The 20,120-nt window shown below is 36.7% G+C and overlaps 1 protein-coding gene across 2 annotated transcripts in view; it reads right to left on the bottom strand.

Annotated features, from left to right (window-relative positions):
* The window catches only part of SUPT3H (SPT3 homolog, SAGA and STAGA complex component), a 268,160-nt gene that overhangs the window by 95,821 nt on the left and 152,219 nt on the right, over positions 1 to 20,120 (bottom strand). For both annotated transcript variants that reach the window (XM_063317327.1, XM_063317336.1), the window contains 2 exons: positions 2,680 to 2,766; positions 2,040 to 2,130 (listed from right to left, as the gene is read on the bottom strand). In XM_063317327.1, coding sequence (XP_063173397.1) covers positions 2,040 to 2,130; positions 2,680 to 2,766 — 178 coding nt within the window. The remainder of the gene's footprint in view (positions 1 to 2,039; positions 2,131 to 2,679; positions 2,767 to 20,120) is intronic.

The following is a 20,120-nucleotide window of genomic DNA, read 5'->3' on the forward strand; positions in this document are numbered from 1 at the left end:
CTTCCCAGTCAGAGAGCATGGTCATGGTCTTACCATCACCCTATCTTGCCTGATTTATCCATCTTACCTGCACTGCTTTGACTGATCAGTCTTGATTTTTTTTTTTAACTAGATCTGAATTCAGTCTCTTTTCTGACTGAAACCCTGCAAGCTTTGGGCAGGGACAGGATAGGAAGATGCCAGAGAAGAGAGAGAAAGCAGCAGAAGTCACCCCATCAATCTCATTTCCAGTGGTAGTAATTCTGTGCAGTGTTCATAGGATACTATTGCTAGTAGAAGATCACTCTGAGAGCACCCTAAAATATGTTAGAGAAGTTACCTAAATTTAAGTTTGGAAATGTAATATAATATATAAATATACTATAAGCCATCTACCCATCTCTCTCTTTCTCTCTCTTCCAAAGGCACTGAATCAAGTATGATGTTTTCAAAGTATTGTTTTAAATGAAGCTCACCATTTCTCTGATAAGCATTCATCCATGAATGCAAAGGTTGAAAATGATTTTGGAAATCATCTTTTCCAGCGCAGGAATCAGTACTACAGTTTCTCAGACAGAAGGCCAGTTAGCCTCTATTAAGATCCAGGCAAGGAGATCCACTCCCTCCCAAGGTTTTAGAACAATCTTTACCTGAACAATCTTTACCTCTAGGAAAATTTCCTGATGCCCAAACAAAATCAAAATCAACTCTAGCAATTCTGCCCTGTCTTCTACCTGATAGTCCTTCAGATACATGATGAGTGCTGTTATGTCTCCCTTACAGTCATTTCTTCTTCAGGCTAAACATACTCAATATCCAAAGCATTCCTTGCAAGCTTTTCCTCGCTCTGACCATTTTGGATGCTCTCTCCAGTTTGTCAATTTCTTTACTAAAATGCAGTGCCCAGAATGCAATGCAATATTCTAGATGTGATCTGACTAATGTAATGGAGACTTCTCTTTCCTTCTCTTCTCTTCACCATACTTCTGCTGAGCCAACAGAGGATTGTATTTGCTTGTTTTGCAGCTGCACCATAATGGGGGCTGATGTTCATCCTGTAATTCACGAAGACATCCAGATCTTTTTGGCATCTCTTGCTGCCCTTTATGCTGCCCCCAGTCCAGCCCCCATGCAAGAGTCCATCCTATACTTAAGACTTCTATTTTTTTCTGCCTAATGTAGGACTTTTCAAGTACCTCTGCTGAAATTCATCTTGCTGGTTTTTGCCTACTGTTCCAGCATATCAAGATCCTCCTGGATCTTGATACTCTCCTCTCAGGCATTTGCTAACTCTCCTACCTTTTTCTCTTCAAAGCCCCTATTTGCTACATTACATTCAAGCTGACCTCGAACACTCTGTGTATAAATAAATACAATCAAGTCCATTCAATGCATCCAGTAAGTCTCATACCCTACAACCTTTCCAGTCACTAGATTGTTTATTTGTTTGTTTGTTTGTTTTGCTTTCTTCCCCTCTCCCTCTTAGCAAGCCTAGTCATTGTCCCATACTGTCCATTTGTCTTCCAACGTTCACACTAAGCATTTGGATTTTAAAACAGATCCCAGGAATCTAGAAATCTCATATGAGTAAATTTTAGGGGAAATGCAACCAATTGCAGTGATTACATATCCAATAACTAGCTAATTAAAATGGAAAAATAGTATTTACAAAACACTCAATTTTAGATCAGCATTAAAGGGAATGGCTCTGTCAATATTTTTTTTCATAAATTAACTAAATTATAGTTCAAATTAATGTTGCAAATGTAAGTTGTAAAATTAAGGATGAAATTAATCAGACCTTTAATCAGCACCAGTTCCTTAGCTATACACAGCCATTGATATTACAACAGATCTGCTTATCAAATGGTTGGACTGACATTCTGCATTTGTACAAGTAATTGGAATGGAAAAGCACTGGATTAAATGAAGTTCCCCACTAAGTAAATATTTTTGAATGTCTAACGCTACCTAGAAGGGGAATACATTTCCATTTGGTACATACTGAGCATAGTCGAATGTTCCCCATAGAAAGACAACTTATCTAGAAGCTTTCATACCTTCAAGAAGATCATCTTCGTCGATGCCTTTGACAACTTTAGATTTATAATCTCGGAAAAACATGTATTTAAGTAATCTTCTAAGTTTTTTCTATTAAGAAAAAAAAAAGATACTAATTAAAATGAATATAGACACTGCCTGCTAACATTAAGAATTAAAGGAGAAATTTGAAGTTTTGTAACTGCAATCTTAGATTACATATCCAAATTTATATACACAGAGTGACAATACTTGTTCTAATAGAGCAACATGCAGAATTCAACATGCAGAATATATAGAAACTCAAATTAATCGATGTTGAAATTCCAAGCATAAGTCTGTCAATGAACATCAAATCAAATGTATCTTTTGTGCAACTATTCCTTCCTTCTAATGTAAGTAAGATAAATGACACTGAAAAGCACAATTACAAATAGTTGGACATATATTAAAAATATGGATGGGAAGAAATAACAATTTATTTTTCCCCTTTATGCATAGAGAGTAGGAGACGGGGATTTTTGATATTAGAGGAGCTGCTGTATCTTATAGGTATGATGGTGACTGAATTATAATTTTTGCCCTTTCCTGTCAGGTGGCTGGAGAAAACACTCAGTAATTCATGGTATAATTTACAGCAGTTCATTTATTCTATTGTACCTTATCTTTGCGCATCAAAAAAATGAGATCTTCTGCAGAGATTACTCTAGCTCCTCTCATCTGAGAAACTTCAGAGGCTTGTTGCAACTGTAAACAAAAGATGGAGATCAGAAGTGACATGGCAACATGATATTTTGTAGAACTATGGTTATTTAGATAAAGTAGCCTTAGCAGTATAGAAAAAATGCCCCCTGCAGATGTATGACTCTACATCAACTAAATCTAGAGTTTAAGACAATTTTAAAAATCGGTAGAATTACAACCTGTATCTTCACTAGTCAGTTTAAGATTTTCATTTTGCTGATTTTTTTTTGACAATTGCTATTCTGATCAGTCATCAGGAGTCATGCTCAACTTGAATGAGATATTCCTTTTTATTGTAAAAAGACTTCATGTATTATCTTACAAGTGACATTTCCTATATGAAGATAATATTCTATTTTTCATATTAAGGGCTCAAACCCACAAGTAACATGATGCTATAGTATCTATAAATATAGTTCCATTTATATAATTCCATTCCAGGATAACTCTTCTAACTATCCTAATATCCATCCAATACTTGTATTGTCTGAATGTTAGGATAGTGATAGTTGCTCATATGCATTACTATGTTAGATCCTTGACGGTTTTCTCAAACCTTTTTCACTGAGCTGAGAACCTGCTGGAGTCAACCAGCATATTTTTTTAAAAAAAAACGTCCTTCTGATCTTTAACATGAATTCACCCTGCTGAACACAAAATTTTCAGTGCTTACTCCAATAATGTATCAATTACTTAGACTAAACTAGACAAGAAAAAGAAATTAGGAAAGCTACATAATTCTGAGATGAACAATTGCAAAGTAGATGCTCTTCCATAGTTCAAACTACTGGTTCTGTTTAAAAACTTGCAACAATAAACACTGGACGACAACGATGACGATGATGGTGACCACAATGACAACTTATTAAGTCTGTGCCAGTTTCTAATTTGTTTCTATCTCACAAACTACCCAGAGGTAGAAACAGCTGCTGCTGGAGTGTTTAGGATTTAATCTGATGTCTGCCTATTATATTCTTCTTATGGGTTATCTGAGGTTTGCTTTTCTGCCTAGCAAGGGCAGGTGCACTGAACATCTCAGTGATGGCTGGTGTTGATCATTAGTGAGCAGAAGCCAACTGTTGTAAACTGGCGATTCTTAACCATAATCCCTCCATGGTAAGAATCTTGTCCAGAAGCTGCCATTCATGCTCTAGCTCTTCTTATTCAACTGTCTTTCTGTGGAAGATGATTTCATTGCAGATTTTAGCATTCCGTTTCAGACCTCTATGAATAGAAAGAAAAAGGGTCAGCGGAGGGCATAAGTGATTGCCCTGGTTCATGCTAAAATCTTATTTTAGCCTTCTAGGCTCAAAGGACACAAAACTAATAGAGCCATCACACATATTGATCCTCAGTGCCCAGAATGAGAATCAGAACTTCCTTGGGATTTGAGACACATGTCAAGAATTGGCTTTCATGAGATTTATACCAAACAGCAAGCGCTGCACATTCAGCTGCTAATCTACGGTTCTGTAGATTTTTATGCTTTACTTCTAGGTTTCTTAATGTATGAATCCTTGTGATAATTTCTACAGTGACATTTATTTTCCTTTTTCCTAGCTCTTCCAGCTTTTTCTTGTTTACTTAAATGAATTTGCCTGGTTATGAAGAAGCCCATATTTATGTAGTTCTTCCAACTGTGTGCTTTTCTGTCTGTATTCTCAGAAATAGATCATAATGATACCACTGGCCTTCTTAGCACTCTGGCAAAATACAGTTATTTGTAGAAGTACAGGAAATTAACTTTTTAGAAATAATTAATATTGGAAACTACTACAGAAATTTTAAAAAATAAACATATGCTTCATGGAAGCCCTGGAATATGAAAGATACAGGACAAAGAGTTAAATAGTAACTAGAAAAGTTCCTTACATTATTTTTTACATTTGAAATATAAGATAATAAGGGTAACATTTATGAGTATGAGTGTGTGTGTGTGTGTATCAGAAATGCACCTGAGAACAGATGGAAGAAATTTTAACTTTCATATGCCATATTAGCAATAGTTTTACTCTGTAATATTGGCTGAAGAAGGATATTATTAATGTGAGATTTAATGCTGCTGCTATGATTTGAAATAGGACTATTCAGCAGTTAAAACAGTAGCTGTTTCTAATATGTGGGGGGAAGGTAGTTTTCACTTTTGGCAAGTGTTCAGCAGGAAAAAGATTTAGTCAATAAATCGTAATACTGGACTGCATTATTTTTTTTCCACTCTAATCACATGCACACAAAATGTGAACTGTATCTGGTAGGCACAACACAAAACATACTGCTTTAAAAAGCTTCAAGTTTTTTCTTTGAAATGCTCAGGAGGGCTTTTGCAGTTACAAAGACGAGAGACCTTTCAGGAATTCAGAAGTCATAGTAACATAATCTGACTTGAAACTGAACTGGAAAATATAAGAATGTGAAAAATGATAGTTCTATTTTTTTGGCACAGGAAAGTAGCTTCTTATTCTGATTAGTTTAAGGATACACAAGGTACTTATGTTTCCAGCATAAAATACAGAAAAGCTGGGTAAAATTATAATACAAAGAATGGGATGAATACCTCATTGGTGTAATTTGGATGAACCCAGTGGACTTATATCCAAGCATGCATTTATTCAATATATTTAATAACTGCTTAGAAAATTGATGTTAGTGTGCTGTTAATATAATACATCTTTTTCAAATTTTGTATGGACCTAGAGAATTCTTTTGAACAAAACAGCTAATATTATGTCAACCTCTGCTGAAAAGGAGGCAAACAGTTTCAACACAATAGAGCCACAGTCCAGTAATAACCTAAATTCACCTCTGATCATTATTTCAAGCTAACTTGATGGTATCCAAGTGTGCTAACCAGTTCAATTAAAATAAACAAATAAATAATCAGCAGCTTAAATGATCTAAAGACACTTAAAATATACTTAAATATAAAACAGAAACAAAATATACTACAACCGCATAATATCTATCTAAATAAGAAAGAACAGGTTAGTAATAATAGTTCAGCAAGACTCAATTTTAATTTTAATGTTTAAATTATTTGCCCTCACAGTTAAGGACCAAAGCATATAAACCAAAAGAAACAAGGAGGGAAACACTTGTATGAAAAAAAAATCAAAGAGTAATAAATAAAATAATCATAAATGGGCAAAATAGCTTATAAAGGAAAGCAAGCATCAAAACTGCTACATCAGCAGCAGCATATAAAAATACTGAAACAGGCCTGTTGCCCAACATATGAGGATGGAACTCAGAGTTTTTTGCAACTTGTATCACTGTGCTAAATAATAACATATTGAAAAGAAGGAGCACCACACTGCAACTTTGGTTAGCCCCAGGAAGGACATGGTTTGGGCACGAGAGCTGCTCTAGATGATCACAATGGACTGGCGTTACATTATTTCCACAAAGTTTCCTGATTAGCAGCGAAGAATATTGATCAATAAAAGTAGGTGGCAGTTTCTCCCACAACCTACTCCTGGGGACTGAATGTACATAGAAGAGAAGATCATTCTCAGTTCCGAAATGTTTCAAACCAAGCATCCCCCCCGCAAGTTAAGCAAACTTACATCAGCTTGTTTATTGGTGGAAACAGATAGCACATGAAATAAAATATTTGCTGTTACAAATATAAATGGTGAAAATTTGCCTTTAGTGTCAGATGTGAAAAGTCTTTAGAGTGTAACTCAAACTTCCATGCATATTGCTCTATAGTGGATCATCTTCTCTAATGGGACTAAACAGACATATGTAGCTCAGTGAAAGAACTCCAAATGAGAAAACGATTAGGAAATGCAACAGCTTCACCTCTTTTCTGGATTAGAACAACCTTTTCTAATTACAATATAGTCCAAGATAGTTTAAAACAATAAGGAAGCAAACCACACTCTCTGATTATGACTTCATTAAGATTGCTTAAAACATAAAAAAAAAATCTGAGACTTCAGACCACATAGTACTGTGTCTAAATTATGATTTTTTTGTCGAAATGAATAAAATTATGAACAACACCTGCACTACAGCATTTTAACCAAGAGTTCCTTGTGGATTTCCCCCCCTATTTCGTATGTAAGAAAGAAAACACAGTCACCTTAAAACTTACATGACATGATTGGGGAATAACATTTTCAGGCTCTAATCACAATTTTAATGACGTAATGAAGAATGGGAAAAATAGTTTATTACCATGATTACGAGTCAGTTTGGTGTAGTGGTTGAGGCACCAGGCTAGAAACAGGAGTCTGTGAGTTCTAGTCCCGCCTTAGGCACCAAGCCAGCTGGGTGACCTTGGGCCAGTCCCTCTCTCTCAGCCCTAGGAAGGAGGCAATGGCAAACCACTTCTGAAAAACTGCAGGGACTTGTCCAGGCAATCTCTGAGAATTGGACATGATTGAATGGATTAAAAAAAAAAGCCCAAAACTATTATATTTTTGAGTCTAATCCAATGATGTTCATCCAAGAGACATCAATGGCAGAATGGATTCTCCCTCCAGTACTCCAAAATTTCTCCAGAGTAAGGCTATGAAAAACATTTCAACCTCTTATCAGCAGTTTGGATTGTTAGGAACTTGGAACAAGGAAGCAAAGTTTTATTCCAACCTCTAAAAAAACCTAGCCCTTCTGATTGTGATTGGGTTGCCTGTTTGCAATCTTTTTCCAGACTATCCAGTGCAGCAGCCAGTCACGGCCATGCTGCTGTTGGCTGAGACAGGATGGGCCAATAGAGGAGTGGAACGCTGAGGGAAGGCAGAAGTGAAGTTAATGGCCAGACAGTAGAAGCTTGTTTGTGCTTACACATCTACCAGGCCGACTGCTCAGTTTATGTGTATTTATAGATTTTTATATTCACATCCTGCTGAAAAGAAATGCAGTTTACAGCAGTTTACTTATACAAATAAAACTGAAAAAGCTGAACAAACAAAAATTATTTCTTACATTTTACTATATTTCAATGTCTCTGATGTATTTTTTTTATCACACTGCTACTGTTGTATTATTTTATTTCTCTTGGTTTATACCATTTATTTCACTAATAAAACCTTGAATTAAAAATTGCAATTAAAACCCCAAATGCAGTAAAATCCAATTCAGCATAAAATAAATAAAAGAACAAATCATATTAATAGGATAATAAAAGAACAGAAAGGATAACCATGGTGCCAGCCCTAGAGTATATGGCAGCGAAGTATAACTTGAAGGCCCTCCAGAAGAGTTTTTGTTTAGCCACCTTACAGGAGGACCCGTGGACATGTGCCAGCTGTTCCATGGGGGGGAACACCATGGAGAAACCCTGTCTCTGGGCCCCCACTCACATATATGGAAAAGAGCGCACAGGATGGGCCAGTTTTACCTGGAGAAGGCAGTCTTGAAGACACCTGGGAGCAAAGCCATGTAGGACTTTGTAGGTTAAAGCTAGCACTTTAACTTGGACTCAGAAACTGTAACGGTATGTGAGAAAGACCTTGAGAGATAAGACAAAAAGATGCTGCATGGGAACAGTCAGATAAGAGAGGGCATAACCCATGGCTGCATAATTGGTGGAGAAATAGGCTCAGAAGGGATCCTCCGTAGTTTCTCAGACTGTAAAGGAGATGGCGGGAGATTTGTACTTTCAGATTTGCAAGGTTCTGTTAACGTAGCCTTAAAATAAAGTAGAACTAGCTCATCTGGCCGTGTTTCCTGTCTAGTCTACCTGGGAAGGCTGACAGAAACCTACTGGAAGCCAATGCAATGCCTGCAATAGGGGCATAATACGGCTCTAGCAGTTCTCAGCTGCCCGTATGTGGGATGCTACATATTCTATCAACTACAGTTGCTGAGTAGCCTTTAAAGACTTCTACCCAACAGGCTGCATTGGAACCACTTTAAGAGGCATGCAAGAATTCAAGAAATTTTCTGATATAATTTCTACAATGTATTGTAGAAAAGCTAAGAAGTTATTCTTAGACTTCCAGTAGTTTTGACGTAGCAAATATAAGCTCTATTTATAACAGTGTTTAAATTTTTTGCATCTCTTTCTCCAGCCTCCTGGAGCGACTGCCTTTTGGCCAGAAGAAACTGTTTCCAACTGCTCCTTTTTTACCAATGGGCAAAACTTGTATCAAGCTGTTTATTTCTGACAGTGTGAAAACTAATTTTTACAGATAGTGGGGAAGTGCACTTTCATGTGGGTGGGCAGATACAATTAGAGTTCATGTAGGTAGGTACGTGGGTATGCTGCTTGTGTGTTTTAGGATGGTTTATTTGGGGCAGATAACCCAAAGTTGTGTGTGTACTTGCACTACTGTGCTTTGCAAACAAATATTGCTAAAGTTACTAAGGTTAGCAAGGCAAAACTGTTAGTATAATTATGGCTTGGTTGGTTGGTATGTTGTGCTTTCGTGCTTGCATGTACTCTGGGCATGTCTTCTTTTTGTCTTGTTATTCATGTAATTACGTTATACCAGTAGCTGTCCTCTTTTTAATATTTCTTTTTGCAGCTAGGCATAAAACATTAGCAAGGAGTAATTCAGTTGCTTTGATTTGTTTTGGCCTCATGCCTTGTAGGTAGGCTAAATAAAAAGCATGCTCAATCTTGCTAACTAGTTCAGGTGGCTCTATCTGCAGAGAAACCAGGAATAGTTTAAAAAAAAAATGAAAAAAATCATAGGAATGTAAGGGAATAAAATGTCCATCTGTTCTGTTTTTCAGAGGCCACTATACATGTAAACAAAGATGACCCTGATGAAGATATGCAGGGTGCCAGGCTGCATTGGGTGCCAGTTTGCTTCCAGGTCCAATTCAAACTCTTGGCTATTATCTTTAAAGCTCTACATGGCATGGGTCCTGAGGGACTATCTCATCCCCATTACATCAACCCATCCCACCCAGTCAGGCAGAGAAGTCCATAAAAGAATGTTGTTTAGCGGGGCGCAGGAAGACAGCCTTCTCTGCCCTATGGAACCTTCTCCCCCCAGAGGTGAGACAAGCCCCCACTCTCCTGGCCTTCTGGAAAGGACTGAAGACCTGGCTCTGCCAGCTCATGTGGGGTGAGAGGAGGAGCAACCAATCCTGGGAGCAGCTGGCACCCTGAAGATGGTCCCATATATTAAGATCTTTTAATATCTCCATCTTGGATTGCATTCTTATCTAAGAATATTATTTTTTATTGTTTTTATTGTATTTTAATGATTATTTATTTTTGTCTTTATTGTAAGCCTCCTGGAGTTGCTCTTTGAGTGAGAAGTATAAATAATTGAAGTATAAATAAATTGAAGTATAAATAAATAAATAAATATCTGCTAGCTTTTCATAATATTTTTTAGAATCTGATGTATCTTTTATGCGTTTTAATTGACTGTGCTACACCCTCATTATGCTGGTCTATGACTGTAATAAAGATTTGATGATACACTTGCATGAACGAAAACCTGCTCTTGTCCTGTATGTCTTACTGAAATGCAGAAATATCCTCCTGCCACTGATGCTGCCATTTACTCAACAATACCTGGGGGAGGGTGACTTTATGTGTATGATGTTAGAAATTGGGATATTTGGTTCTGTCCCATCCCTGTGCTTATTCATGTCTGAATAAACCTAATATTGTCCTACAATATGCTATTAACATACCTCAAACTGGTGTGTGGGAAATGGAAGCTAGGCATGGCATGTGCCTCAGCATTCAAGCTTGTGCATTTTCCCACCAATTTTTAATAGAGGTAGCAGCATGGAACAGATCCATAAGGAACAACAATTCTAGCAACTTATACTTAAAGTAATTTTAATAAGACATTTTCAACAGGTAAAATTAAGAACAGTTTATTTATAAAGAATGAGGGTGACAAAAAATCCACATGCTCCAACCCTACATAAACAGGGACCTTCAGAGTCAATGGGACATATTAGCAGATGATCTCAATGTGACACATCAATCTGAACATTCATAAATGGAAAAAATGCATTTTTGACAAACATTCTAATACATGCACAAAGATCAGAGATAACAAAAGAAAATTGCCAGAATTTGGCCTTAGCCCTGCTTAAAGGAACAGGAGAGATTCTTTCACAATCATATTTAAGGTACCTGAAGTAATTATTTATATAACCTTTGCCTTGTTTTCTGATATTATAGAACATTTTTGAAGTATACGAACAGGAAAAAATTTGCATTATTCTGAGACGTTATGTCTTTCTGATGGCTGTAACTCATGCTAGATAGCAATTACATGCTATACTGTAAACTTATGAAAACACTTCCTTTATTACTGTAGAGAGTAGCATTTATTCAAAACAGCATGCTACAATTGCTTATACAAGGGAAGTACATATTGATTTACCAAATTAAATGCAAAACGGCAAACTATCTGCTTTCCTGATAGCTACGGCCTCATGCTTTTACATAGTTTGTTCAGCACTATCTGAAAGCAGATAGTGGCTTATTAATTTATTTTGTTTATCATATTTTGACACCGCCCATCTCGAAAATGACTCTGGGCAGTTTACAAATAAATTAAAACAGTAGGAATTAAATATCAATTAAAAAGATACATGATAAAAATATAAATATACAAATACGATAAAAACTCTAAAATCTAAAATCCAAGATGGCAAAATCAGTTTTGTTAAAATTTCCAGGGGCCACGTCAAGGTGCCAGCCACCCCACGACAAACTATCCCTCCTTTCACCCCAATCGAGGTAGCATAGCCACATCTTGAGCCCCTTTCGGAAGGCCAGGAGAGTAGGGCCTTGCCTTATCTCTGGGTAGCTTATTCCAAAGGGCGGGAGCTATGGCAGAGAAGGTAGTAGTAGTAATGTGTGAATAATAAACCTCTCTGATTTCTAATTATCAAAAAATCAAAAATATATGGCCTTGGACTAAGTAATTAAAATACAGCTTGCAATCAGAACTCTGCAGTCTTCATGTATATAATACAAAGAAGTCTGACAAGATGGAGACTCTTTCACAGGATCCAGAAGCCATTAAATGGCCCCAGTTTATTGTTTTGGGCAACCTTTTTTTTTTTAACCATGTATCAAAAGTTGCTTTAAGACACTTAGAGGACATATCCTTGATTCTTAGCATGGTATGGCACCAATGGCTTAGGTTATCAGTACAGCACTACAGTCATAGAGACACAGAAATCAGTTCCATACCACTGCATGGATTCCACTGTACCTGATTATGTCTGTGATTAGGCACCAGCAAGTAACTTTCCTGTGTTTGTTGGGCTCTTTGTGGATTTTTATTTTTAGTAAGAGGAAGGGGCATGAAATCAATTTTTGAACATTCTTTTCTGTCAAAGTCTCTATTATCCCAGTGCCTCTATTCATTTCTGCCTCTATCACTGAGGTGATCAATGGATATGGACTGATCAATGGATCAGTTCTGATAAATATCTAGGCAAGGGAGTAGGGAAAATAGCATGGAGGAGCCTGTAAGCGAACCGTAGGCATTGGGATTGCGCCTTGCTAATCTTAAACTTTTTTATTTTCTTTTAAAAATTACCTTTGTGGATTGTTATTTGTAGTAATGAAGGGGCTTGTGCATCTCGATGATACTATGAGCTATACTGTTACAAGTATACATTCCCAGAAGGATCACTCCTGATGGCCAGGTCGTAGAAGAGGGGTCTTATTCACTGTGGTACACTGCCAAATGGACCTTCACAACCAAGACAATGTCAATATCTGTAGAGGACTACAAAGACGGCTTTGAAGAAGGCATTGAACTGCCATTGGGCAAACACCAGCTTCCCCTTGAAAGGGAAGAAGTAAGGAAGAAACTCAAGGTTGTCCTGCCTTGATTTTCTTGGTATAAGAGGGGGAAGAGAGAATCTCTCTTAGGCTTTCAATATTCTCTTAATATATCCTGCAATATTAGAGTTACAATAGTCTTTGTGGCATCTGTTTCCTGACCTGGCTTATTTCAAAGGGTTGACAATATCTTACCAGAAAATGAGCCTTTCAGGTTGGAAGCTATCCAGCAAGGTACTTGGGAAAAGCAGAGGGTAAGTACAAGTATATCTAGTGCTTGTAATATGGCTGGTTTAAAGCCAAAAAGATATCTGGTTGCTAAAGGAGAGTTTAGTGCTGCAAAGATATATAGAGAATAACATTGGTAGGTGGAATGTCAGAACCATGAACCAAGGCAAACTTGATGTTGCCAGAGCAGAAATGTCAAGACTGAACATCAACTTTCTGGAAATCAGCCATATGAAATGGACTGGAATGGGTCATTTCACATTACAGGAGCATTAGATCTTTTTCTGTGGACAAGAACTTCATCGTTAGCAAAAACTGGACCTGCTGCTAACTGCAGCTGAGATCATGAACTCCTTCTTGTAAATCTACAGCTTAAAGTAAAGAAAGCAAAATCATTGGACAAATGGGATATGTCTACAGGAATATTCCCTATGTGAGGAGAGCGAATAATAGATTTAACGGATTAGGTCTGATAAACAGACGCCCTGAGGAACTCCGGACTAAAATTTATGACATCATTAAAGATGATGCAAACAAAAATGTCCCAAAAGGCAAAAGAAAACAAAATGGTTGTCTACTGACACACTGAGAATGGCTGAAGAAACACTGAGCTTCAGAAAAAATCAAGAAGGCACAAGGTGTCCTATATCTTAAAAAAAAATAAACAAAGAAATTGAGGGTAACAATCCAGTGGAAAGGACAAGTTATTAGACAAGTTATTTAAGAAAATACAGAAATCAACTGAAACTTTTATGCAAAGATGATGAAATGATAAATGATAAAAGACAAATAAAGTCTATTGGAGAAAGATAAGAGAGCACAAATACGTAGATGAACTGTATAAAAAAATCCCCACATTGAAAATACATACGTATGACGTTTTGGCCACTAAAGTACACCCAAACATTCTGGAAAAGTGAAGTTAAAAGAAAATATTGCTAACAACACAGCTGCAGGAGTAGAAATGTTTCAGATTTTTTTAAGAGGAAGGAGTTAAATAGATAAATATGCTTTGTAAGCAGATATGGAAACACACAGCAGTGGCCAAGGGAAAAGATCAATTTATATTCCAATACCAAAAAAGGGTAGAACTAAAGAATGCTCAAACTATTTAAGAATTGCGCTTATCTCACGTGCTAGTAAGATAGCGCACAAGATTTTGCAGTATGCAGAACAAAGAGCAGGGCTATGACTTGAGCTTTCTCCTAGAATCATGGCTGTTTATGGAGCAGCAGTGGAAGCTGTGGCAGGGGCCCTTTACGTGGTTTAGGCTGGTGGGCCACCTATGAGCCTTGGAGATAAGAACTTATGCTGCTATCACTGCATGGCATAACTACTGCAACATGCTCCATGTGGGCTGCCTTGGAAGACACCTCAAAAGCTATAATTGATACAGGATGCAGTGGCCAAAATCCTAGCAGGATAATACCTATAATATAATCATTGCATTGTTATCAGTAAACTTCAGGACCCAATTCAAAGTGTTGGTTATCACTACTAAGTTATGGTAGAGCACCAGATCCCATCAGGGACCACCTTACCCAAATGATTCTGCCTGCTTTGTAAGAGCATCAAGGGAGGGCGTGCTCAATAGTCTAGTGCTTGCTTGAGGTAGAAGGGACATGTGCAGATCACAGAAGGCAGGCCTTCTAGGTAGTTGCCCCAGTAGTGTGGAACATGCTAATCCCTGAGATATGGCACATCCCTTTAGTCTTGGCATTCTGGAGAGCAATGAAGTTTCTCCTTTCTAAAGCAGTAATTGATTTGAGTTGATGGGGATTAGGTAACTGTTTTTTAATTATGTTATGCTGATTCAAGCCAGTTCAGTTCACCTTTAAGGATTGATTTTTTTTTTAATTGTTAACCATCCAGAGTTGATTTGGGAAGTATAAAAACGTTGTAAAAAATAAACACCTTGCCCCCTGAATGAATCTGTGTGTGTTACACATTACCCACTGCTTGGAAAGGGCATGTAACTAATTACCATAATTAAAAAGTGTTTGAAACTTACATCTTGTAGCATGCTAAATTAATGCTAAAATTGCATGCTCATACTGGATTATTGTACCTATTAATACGAAGAATTTTTATTCCAGTTTTTTATCTGCCTTTAAATGAACTTGTACAACAGAACAGAGTATTGTGAAAAACACAGCCAAGTGAGATACAATTGGATGAAAATAAAGCTGAAGTGTGTATAAAGAAAGATTAAAAATGTCCTTGGCCATTTGCCTTACATGGTGTTCATGAGCAAGACATGATTTTTCTCAGAGAACATTTACTACAAACAACACTGTTAATCATTCTGAAAACATTTTCTGAATTTCAAAATATTTTTCTTAGAGAATCTTATTTGTCACTTTCTGTTTCAATAGACATATTTAAGAGATAATAGCATTTTTGTGGGTTTTGAGGTAGACTTTCATACTTGAAATGTTAACTTAAAATAATATTTATTAATCCACATAGCTTTAGATATAATTCAGATTGCAGAAGTAGCTGTTTCAATGGACAAATCTAAGCCAGTATAACAAAACTGTCACCAAATTCTTATACAAAGGACTGTAATTTGGCCACTCTACCCCTAAAATAGGAATTACAAGTACAGGCATCTTTCTTTTTAGTCTTCTCTATTAGAATTCCCTTCCTATCATCTGATCCAGCGATACACCTGAATTTAACCCCATTCACTTTCTAACTTTAACAACAATTGAGAGAGGGAGAAGGTAGAAGTGAGGATTATGAGAAAAGAACCATTTAGTATTTGAAAAAGCAAATCCTCCTTTAAAACTATCTTAAACAGACTTTAGCAATTAGCATCAATAATTAACTGTATTAAATAAAACAACAGAACCATAAATAATATCGATATAAGCATAACCAAACTACGTATTTAAAAATATGGAATGTTTCACAAATTTGCATGAATGTACACACGTAAGACACCATTCTTCAGATTGCCAATTAAAAACAATGACAGGTAGTGGAACAGGGAAGAATTCCTGGGAAACTTCTGCTTGCCAAAATCAGGCTTTCTGTATGATCTGTGTCATGTGAACCTTATGTCCTATTCACATTTAAATTAGAACTGGCAATTTGATGGAGGGGATTTCAGAGCAAATGAACCATAAACAAATATTTAAATATATGACAGTTCAGTGTAACTTCCACATACAACCCTTTATGAGGACTATGTCATACAAAATGTTACAACCAGTAACTGCACATTTCTTTGACATGTCTGTACTGTTGAATTTAATACATCCTTCGTGTTAATTTTTAAAAGAATATGATTTTGTTATAATGTTTACATTTTCTGGGGCAAATGAAATGTGCTTTCTGAAGCACACTGCACAAATAAATCAGCAATTATTTCTTACAGGTATGAAAATATATATACTGAACTCAGCAATACTAAATCCACTGCCAAATTAGTAAAGTGCTACATTTAGTTCAGCTTTAAATAAACAATATACTAATTTTAATAAGTCAGCAAAGATTTATTTTAGTTCTAGTTCAGACATATAGTCATGTGCAAGGTAATTCAATACTCACTGTAAAAAAACTATGAAAATTGTTTTACAGCTGGTTTTAATCAGCTTCCTTTGTTTAACATTAGAAACTAACCTCTAGAAGATATATACAAGCTGCACATCCTACAGGTAATAGTATCCAGATGGGATGCTCTTACTGAACATCATGCTCAATATCATAAAGAATATACTGTGAAATAAGCACCCTGGCATAGACTTTGATGTTAACTTCTATTGCTCTTTCTTTAGTCCTTATGCTTGATGAAACCTTGAGGAGCTCCTCATAGGTAGAGCAAAGACGCTTCAGGTCATGATTTAAGCAATCAGTCTACAGCAGCAAATACTAACTTACTAATAGTAGTTTTCTTACTTTAGTAGAACTATTAAGAGTTTTTAGCATTTCTGCTGCAGAGCAGACCAAATTTCCAAAGACGTGCATCTTAGCTTATCAGCTTGATTCCCTCCCCCCATTTCAGTTAGGGTTTTGTCATTTTTGTCCCTACTGAGATTCAAAAGGAAGGTTTGGTCCTGTTGGTCTTACTAGACTGTCTACCTTGCCCTTACACTTTCCAGGAGTTTCAGCCATGTCCATTCCATTTCCTTGGCAGCAATACAAATATGTTCTGCCATTGTATTCTTCAGGGTTAGATTGGCATTCCCTCATCTGGGCTTCCCTCACATCAGCAGACCCATCTGCCCCAACCTCTGTTGTGGTTTATTCTTAGCTTCACTTCTCCCTTTTGACCTTACTGGTGACCTGCCACGCTTCTGCCAGCATCACTCTGGCCCAGAGTCACTAAAACTACCGAGAGTATTCCCACTAAAATTACTGAGAGTAATTTTAGCCCCTCCTATGGGCTATGTTTGTAAAAATAAAGAAATATCCAAACTGTTTTGCCATCATCCCTATGTCGTGTATGAAAGAATTGGAAGGTATGCTTTCCCCAATATTTTTAACCATGATTACATGCTACTATAAAAGCTAGAGTAGGAGTGGGAAGAGAGGAAAATAAATCCTAAACAATGTACAGCTCCAAAAATTCTACTTTAAAATCCAGGGTTGATCTGGGCTATTTGCAGATTCTTGCCAATCTTCCCATATGCACAACAGCTCAGGCAAAAGGAGTAGGGATAAAATGCATAAAAGTTCTGTTTTCCATTTCTCTTCAGTCAAGGACCAAAGCACTAGCCTGGATATGTTTAGAAATTATTCATTTGAGCTCAAGAGGGGGAAAAGGAAGAGTTACTACCAATGTGAGAACAGTCTGCCCCAAAGTCATAGTATTCCAAAAGAAACTCAGAGCAAGAAAAAAAGCTGACTCATCTCTTAAACCAGCTTTTCTCAACCTTTTGACCCTGGAAGACCCTTTGAAATATTTTTCAAGCCTCAGGGAACCCCTGCACATTCAGACTCAAATAAAGGCCAGAAGTTAAAAAAATTATTACATTCATTTCATCGGTAGGCCTGTATATATGTATTAACAGTGTTCTTAAAGTAAAAATTAAGAATGAAACTTACCTCTTTAATGTGAAGTTGCCCGAATTTGAAATATTTTTTTAAATAAATCTTGATCTCCCAGGGAACCCCTAGTGACCTCTCGTGGAACCCGAGGGTGCCACGGAGCTCTGGTTGAGAAACCATGTCTTAAATTGAGACATCATTTAATCAGACAAGTCCAGAGCCAATGCATAGTAGGCTTATGAAAATGCCTATGCTTCTACATCACTGCCTATAAACTGGATAAGAATCTGTAAACTAAGGTTGGTTTTTAATTAGATGAAGGTTTCAGCAGTCAATGAATTAGATTATCTGTGCAAGAACACACAGGATCAAATCATCCCTGAAAAAGGAAGTTCATAAACTCAGTGATCACGTTATGGGTTCTTAGACTGCATGGTGACCCAGGGTTTATTTTTGTACCAGTTATATCTGAACTGTTGCTGGTATCTATTCTTAGAAAATAAGTATCCAGCCTTTGTTATACATGTTCTGATAATTGCTTATATATGGAATAAATATAATTAAAAAAACAAAACAAAACATATGAAGGTTGCTACTGAAGCTGGCAGAAAGAAATCTATCAGATATTTTGTTTGTGAGATGCCAAGAGTCAGAAGGATAGAAGCGGTATAAAAGCAAGTGCAAATAAATAAATAAAATCCTGGTTAGTTACAAATAAATCCTGAAGTAGAATTTGCCCAGAATTTCCTTGATAATTCTTTTATTTATATGAAGATTACAATCTGCCATAATTTCAGAAAAGGCACTGCTCTGCACCTGTAATGGTATGTGAGAAGACCTTGAAAGGCAGGGCGAAGAGATGCTGCCTAGGGAACAGTCAGATAAGAGAGGGCATAGCCCACAGCTGCATAGTAGGTGGAGAAAGAGGCTCAGAAGGGACCCTCCTTAACTTATCGGGTTGTAAAGGAGACGGTGGGAGATTTGTACTTTCAGACTTTCAGATTCTGTTAACGTAGTCTTACAATAAAGTAGAATTAGCTCATCTGGTTGTGTTCCCTGTCTTGTCCACCTGGGAAGGCTGACAACACCCCATCTTTTCCAGAAATCAGAACAGGAGTCAATGGCTAATGACTGTTGTTCCCACACCTATACTTCAGATTTACCACAAAAATGCATGTCTAAGCTTCACAAAACCCATATCAAGTGTCAAACATACTCTCTCTTTTCCTTTGTACCAGGAATCTAACAGGTTGCAAAGTAAAATGTCAGCCTCTAGGATCATTTTTATTTCAAATAATGCTTTGATGTCCTCTACGGGCCTTGTAGGCATGCTTAGATAATCAAAGCTGTGAATGGATGCAACCCAGTGCTTTCTTTACTAATATGCCCACCTTCCCAGAAAAAGAGTAAGATAGGGTAGTATTGAACATTCTGGAGGATAAGAGGATGTGGGGAAGCTTTTAAGTGATTATTTCTGTTTTTAGGGGCTGAAACTTGGATTTGAATTTCAATTCAGAATTCCAGAAAACTGTTGGGAGAATCTGAGCTAATGAGAAAAAAAATTGGGACTATATTTAAATAAAAGTACTCTCATGATTCTATGGAACTAAATTAATATAGGAGGTTGCATAGATATTTAGCTTAATTCTATACCTACTGTATCTATTGATCGATCGATTATCTATCTATCTGAGAAACTGAGAGTAGAATACAATAGTTAAAACTAAATATGACCCTTCTTTTAAAGCTGTATGAAAACTAAACATTCTACTGTACTTTGTATTTGAGTTAACAGGGCCTGCATCCCTCAAAATAAACTATTTGAGGATTTTTCTCTCCACACATCATTTTTCTTGGGTTTTTAATTCTTTTATTGTTATTACTTTTTTCTTTGTTCTTGTTTTAAATTGTATTCATAATATCACTCTGCATTGCCTAGAATTGCTTCAGTGATTGAGAAAGCTTAAAAATGAATTAAATAAACCAACAAGCAAATAATTAGATACGTAAATAGTGACTAATTAGTATCTTTCATTCATTCCTGTACCTGTCTATCGTTTGTAAAGCTTAAGTTTCCATATTCAAGCTTAAGGTTTGCTAGAGTTGTTACATCCTTGATCACAACCATCTTACTATCTTATCTGATAACATCTAAGAAACCATCCTTGTCTGGCATACTTAGAGGGTCTTCACTACTAATAGTGGTTTCTCCAATAAACTTACCCTCTGTAGAGGCCAAACTTTTAAGGCATTTGCTCATTACTACATAATGAGGGTTTCTTAAGAATTAGAAGTGGCTGAAATCTCAGGCTTTGCCCCAGATTTTCTGGACAGGATTTATTGACAATGCCCAGTTTTCAGTGTCTAAACTTTCCAAGGCCCATATAATATCTTGATACATTTCCCC

This window comes from Candoia aspera, chromosome 1, assembly GCF_035149785.1.
Source record: "Candoia aspera isolate rCanAsp1 chromosome 1, rCanAsp1.hap2, whole genome shotgun sequence".
Lineage (NCBI taxonomy): Eukaryota > Metazoa > Chordata > Lepidosauria > Squamata > Boidae > Candoia > Candoia aspera.